Source organism: Poecilia reticulata, linkage group LG10, assembly GCF_000633615.1.
Source record: "Poecilia reticulata strain Guanapo linkage group LG10, Guppy_female_1.0+MT, whole genome shotgun sequence".
Lineage (NCBI taxonomy): Eukaryota > Metazoa > Chordata > Actinopteri > Cyprinodontiformes > Poeciliidae > Poecilia > Poecilia reticulata.
In genome coordinates, this window is record NC_024340.1 from 30,913,663 (window position 1) to 30,919,232 (window position 5,570).

The 5,570-nt window shown below is 39.1% G+C and overlaps 1 protein-coding gene across 1 annotated transcript; it reads left to right on the top strand.

The window, feature by feature from the left end:
• Positions 1–410: 410 nt before the first annotated feature.
• eif4ea (eukaryotic translation initiation factor 4ea) lies at positions 411–5,326 on the top strand. The gene is made up of 7 exons (XM_008421030.1): positions 411–492; positions 1,172–1,272; positions 1,516–1,611; positions 2,261–2,324; positions 2,469–2,582; positions 2,811–2,950; positions 4,348–5,326. Exons 1-7 carry the CDS (start codon positions 475–477, stop codon positions 4,460–4,462), a joined length of 648 nt encoding a protein of 215 aa, XP_008419252.1. The 5' UTR covers positions 411–474; the 3' UTR covers positions 4,463–5,326.
• Positions 5,327–5,570: the final 244 nt, after the last annotated feature.

Consider the following 5,570-nt stretch of genomic DNA (forward strand, 5'->3'; position numbering starts at 1 on the left):
TCTCTCCTGAAAGGTTAAACTGAAAAATTAACAAATGAGGTTAGGAATTAATTCAATTATAATTTTCTGAAAGGAAACCCTTTTTTTTATTAATGGACTATTGCTAATTAGCACAGCAACAGAGTGTCTTCAGTCAGAGGATTCTTCAGAACCGTCAGCATCTACAACTCGTTGAAGATTGAGTTACAACATTTAATTTACCTCAAAATATTTTTTAACTGAAGTGAATAAGTATGTACATACTTTTGCAAAATTCTACAATTTACAGTATTTTTTTTCATCATCTTATTTAAGTTATTTCATATTTTACAAATAAACTATGCAGAATAATTTCTCAATGCATAACTTTTTTTTATTGATTTTTTTTTTATATGTTTGGGGTGAACATGTTTCTTTTTCTGTAAATCTGAGTGCGCATGCGCAACCTGAAACTATTTTAACACACGCCAAAAAGCAGAAAATTGACTCCAGAAGATGGCGACCGCTGTAATGGTGAGTCCCATACATCCCTGTTGTTGGCCGAAGCGGTCCAGGTAGGCTGTGGCGGGCCTGGAAACAGAATTTATCCACCACTCAACACACATACAGTGAATGGAAAGTTAGTGGCGGTTCGGAACGGGAACCAGAAAAGCAGATAAAGGTCCAAACTCTGCCAGCTAGCTCGTTAGCTTCACATAAAGTTAGCGTCACGGATCCAACAAGATGATTTCAGTGGAGTTGTTCGGTTTAATCACTGCTTGCTGAACTTGCTTTTACCAGAACTTACACCGGAGTTACGTTTGATTCGGAACCACACATCATAGGTTTATTCGGACCGTTTAGAACAGTTGAGTCGGTGAGTCAAACTGTTGCTGTTGGAATGAATGAGAAGCCGGACTGGAGTAGGACGTTAACGTTTCCGTCAGCTGGTTCCGCTCCTGGTGATGTGGGGTTAAAAGCTCGGTTCCCGTCACTTCTGGCAAGAAGAAGTTTTTGGCAAACGGAAATCTGTGGGTTTATTTAATATTGAATTTCTTATTATTATTTGAAACGGAGGCTGACATGAGATGAACCCGGTCTGGGAGCTATGTTCCAGATCCAGATTTCCTGTCCTGGTGTCCATCTGTTTGTCCATCAGTTTTTCCATCCATTCCTCCTGTTTCTTCAAAAGTGTTTATTTTCCTCCAAACAGACGAGTTCAGTTCCTGTTAATTCGGAAAAGGAGAACTGTGAGAAAACTCTGCAGAAGGTTGTGAGTCCTGAAGGTTACATCAAACATCCTTTACAAAACAGGCAAGTTCTTCTTTCATGGCGCTACTACCAAATAAGTTTAAAAAACATTTTTAAAACGTTTTTATTAAATTGTCAAGATGTTCATTTTAAGGTCAACTTTGTGAGGTTAATGACATAAAGGTCTGTTTGCCTGTAATGACGGATCGTTTCAGCCCAGCATGAAAGCTGCACAGATAAAGATTTATGCCGTTTCCAAACATTGCACCCAGCCGTGCCTCTCTGAGGGTCTCCTTGTTTTCCCAGGTGGGCTCTGTGGTTCTTCAAAAATGACAAAAGCAAAACGTGGCAGGCCAACCTCCGGCTCATCTCCAAGTTCGACACCGTCGAAGACTTCTGGGCGTGAGTAGATTTACCGCTTCATAGAAGACCAGACTCATTCTCATATCAATTCAAAACTCTGAAGATGAATGTTAAGAAGGTTCTGCATCAGATGTACATTCTCTACATAATCTGGTTGTTATCGGCTGGTGTGTCTTTAGAAATTGAACTTGAGATTGTAATCACAAGAACAGTATGTCAAAAGAGGTAACTGCTAAAGAAAGTGGCTGTGCAGTGTTCTTTATCTAAGGCATATTAATTGGTAGTTGAGTGGAAGGAAAAAGTCTACATGCAGCAAGGTTCTGAAGGAAAACTCAATATTTCATGTTTCTTTTTGAGCAGCTTTATGAAAATGCTGACTCAATTTTATGGCATGACCTTGAACTGGTCCATACTGCTAATAATACCTGCTTCAGTCACCATGGCATCACTCAGTGCAGTTAACAGGGACGTTACCACATTCATGAAATAAAATCCTTTATTTGCCAGAGGTTCAGAAAGTATTCAGATTTTCTAAGCTTTAAGCCAGAGTGATCAAAGTAAACCGGTTTATAGTTCACCGCTCTAATGATCCAGAATGTTGGTTTCAATTAAGTTGAACTAAGTAAAATTTTTGATGCGCCTTTAGTTTAGGTGTCTATTTGATGAGAATATCGCCTCCTGTTGGCAGGTTGTATAATCACATCCAGCTGTCCAGTAACCTGATGTCTGGCTGTGACTACTCTCTGTTTAAGGTAAGGCTCACCTCTGACACGTTAACACAAACATCTGATTTGTTTTTGACTGTGGATTACATTAAGGTATGAAGAATAACAAATGACCTTAAAGTATTTTACAGAGCTGGTTCCCTGTCTGATCCGTTCTGTATTTGACCACAGGACGGGATTGAACCCATGTGGGAGGACGAGCGGAACCGACGAGGCGGCCGCTGGCTGATAACTTTGTCCAAACAACAACGGAAAAGCGATCTGGACCGATTCTGGTTAGAGACGGTATGCTGAGCTCTACTACAACCATATTTAGTTTTCTTTTATGTTGGATTTGAGTCATGTTGAATATGAAGAAATATAATCTGGAACATCACATCACTAATGTTTGAAGGCAAAATTATAATGATTTAAGTTGACAAAACCCTTGTTTTATGCTTCATACTGTGAAAACGTCACATACTGAGACGGTCTCCGGTAGAAACGGTTTAAATCCGTTTTGTCCTCCTGCAGCTCTTGTGTCTGGTGGGTGAAGCGTTTGACGACCACAGCGATGACGTTTGTGGCGCCGTCATTAATGTAAGAGCCAAAGGGGATAAAATCGCAATCTGGACGACAGACTTTGAAAACAAAGACGCCATCACACACATAGGGTGAGCTGCACAAACCACCATCTTGTTTCACTTGGTCTTCAGGTTTTCAGTATTTCCAGTGGTAGGAATATTTCTGCTAATGTTATAATAGTGCAACTCATTTTTTGTTTAGCATTTTTGCTAAGTTCTAAAACGTTTAGCAGTCTTAGCTTGCTATTTAATAATTTAAGAAAAATTCCAAAGCGTTAATTTACTTGTAAACTTTCAGTTGACTAAAGTTTGACATTGGTGAAGATTTTATTCTCCAAGAATCCTTCAACTAGACGTTTATATTTATGCTCTTATTTTGATTGATTATTTTTTCAGAGATTATCTGTCTCATGTTAGGACAGCGAAAGTTTTAATACGTATGTAAAATGTATTTTTTTAAGTTGGATGCTGCAGCTTTAAACAGAGGTTCGGTGTGAGAGTCACTACCAGGTGAAGCAGAAGCGGCGCTCCGTCTGTGAAATATTACTACCTGTAGCGTAGCATCAGTTCAACAGCGAGAGCAGAACCAGCGTCTTGCATCGCAGCTCCAAGACTTAAATAATCTTGCGGGTTATTTGTTTAGCTTTCTGACCGTCATGCTAATCCGGGTGAGTGTTTGTAGCTGTGCGCTGCTTTACCTGCTATCTGATCCTCCATATGTCTTTTTTACTGCAGTGAGCCTCGATGTAGCCAAACTCCGTCAGCTATGGCATTGTTTATATGTCGTATTAGCTTCGTTGTGTTGATACATTTTGACCTGCTTCAATTTTCCACCACAACACGCAAACTTCCCCATTCACTCAGTGCGTTATAGTTCCACATTGCTTAGGATTTGTTGCTGCGCGTTTGCTCAGTGTGAAGGAAAGAGGAGACCAGCTGCACAGGCAGGCTGAGAAATGAGAGGCAGGTGATCGGCAACAAGAGCCATTGATCGCCGATCACCGATCATGCACTTTTCACGAAAATCGGCTCGATTATGATCGGTGACCGATCGATCGGCACACCTCTACTTTATACATGTTTGTTTTTGTTTTTTTTCTTTCAAGAATCTTTGAGCAAGTTGTGAGTATGCAACAAAAAAAAAGATGAATACAGAATATCACAATACTTGAGTGAAGAAACAAGCAGGGTGTTAAACAAATGCAAAAATTCACAGAAATTGTTGAGCCTCATGTTCTCCACAGTGATGCCATGCAGGAAATGATATCTATTCTGTACCCAGAATGCATTGCTGTAGACTACATCCTGTAGTTGTGCAGTAAACAGTTTAAATTTTGTTCTGTTTTTTTTTTTTTTTTCATGCTTCAATTCATTTCCTGAAGCTTTTTGTTGCACCGCAGCAGTACTCCTGATATTCAGCCATTTTAGAGTAATATCCAGAGATTTTCAGCACCAGCTCATATTTGGCTACTTGTTTGTGCTTCTAGGCGAGTTTATAAGGAGAGGCTAGGCGTCCCACCAAAAGTGATCATTGGCTACCAGTCGCATGCCGATACGGCCACCAAGAGCGGTTCCACCACCAAGAACAAGTTTGTTGCCTGAGGACTCTGGATTCATTTACCACGTGTTGTTTTCTGCCGTTTCTTTCCATGAATGTAACTGAGAAATTAATCCACAGGGTGAATGTTTTGCTTTAGTTTGTGGAGAGAGTGCAATTCAAAAAGTACCACTTCTTTGGACACTTTATTTTGTAGCAGTTTCTGTTTTACAATTTGAATTAAATGTTAAAGGGGAATGTAAAAAAATACTTTGGTTATGGATTACAACTTTCTAATGATTGGAAACTTTGCTAAATTTGAGTTTTAAGTTTTGCTCGGGTCCAATAAAAATCATTTATTTTACAATAGGAAAATGTTCAGTTTTGTAAAATTAAAGTGGTAAAATGTGACTTTGTCATCACTGGTGCATGTTGGGTAATTGAGCTCTTTGTATTAGAACTCATCTGTGTTACACAAGTGTTCATTTGAAGCTCCTCCTTCAGAACCAAAGTGAAGTTTAAATGGAGCTTGAAGTCAACTGCAGAAAATAGGATTTCTAACCAGAACCACAAAAAGAAACCAGAAAATGAGTTTTCTTTTCTCTTCAGCTTCAGGTCACTCACAGTTAAGTTTTTATAATATTCTTCAGTTGTAGAGCACAGAGCTGCGGTTCCTTTGTCTTGAAGCCTCACTGTGTAGATGGAAAGGAGATGCTTTCAATGATTCTCACAGATTTAATCTGCAGTGAAAAATGGAACATTTGTTTGAGGTAAAATACATTTTTTGAAGCTAAAAGGTGCCTTTAGTGTTTAAACCCTGTTTGCATATTTTTATTTTACAACATATGTAAAAAGGACCAATGTAAATAAATTGTACAGTGATGTGTTCTCTCATAAGCAATGGAAATAAATATATTAAATGGTGTAAAGTGTTTCTGAGAAATCTTTAGAAGTCTATGGAATTGACCATATTTTTATTTCTTTACATTAATCATTGTGGACAGAGTCCATCCAGCAATTTTAACCAGATGTAAGTCCAGTTTCTCATGGACTTTCAGGTTGCCGTGATATCCTGATGCCGTCGTCCTGCTGTCCATGGCAGGACTTTCAAACTCCAGTCACTGAGCGCTGCTGACATGGAGCTTTTCAGTCTCTGCTTAAACCCACCAGATT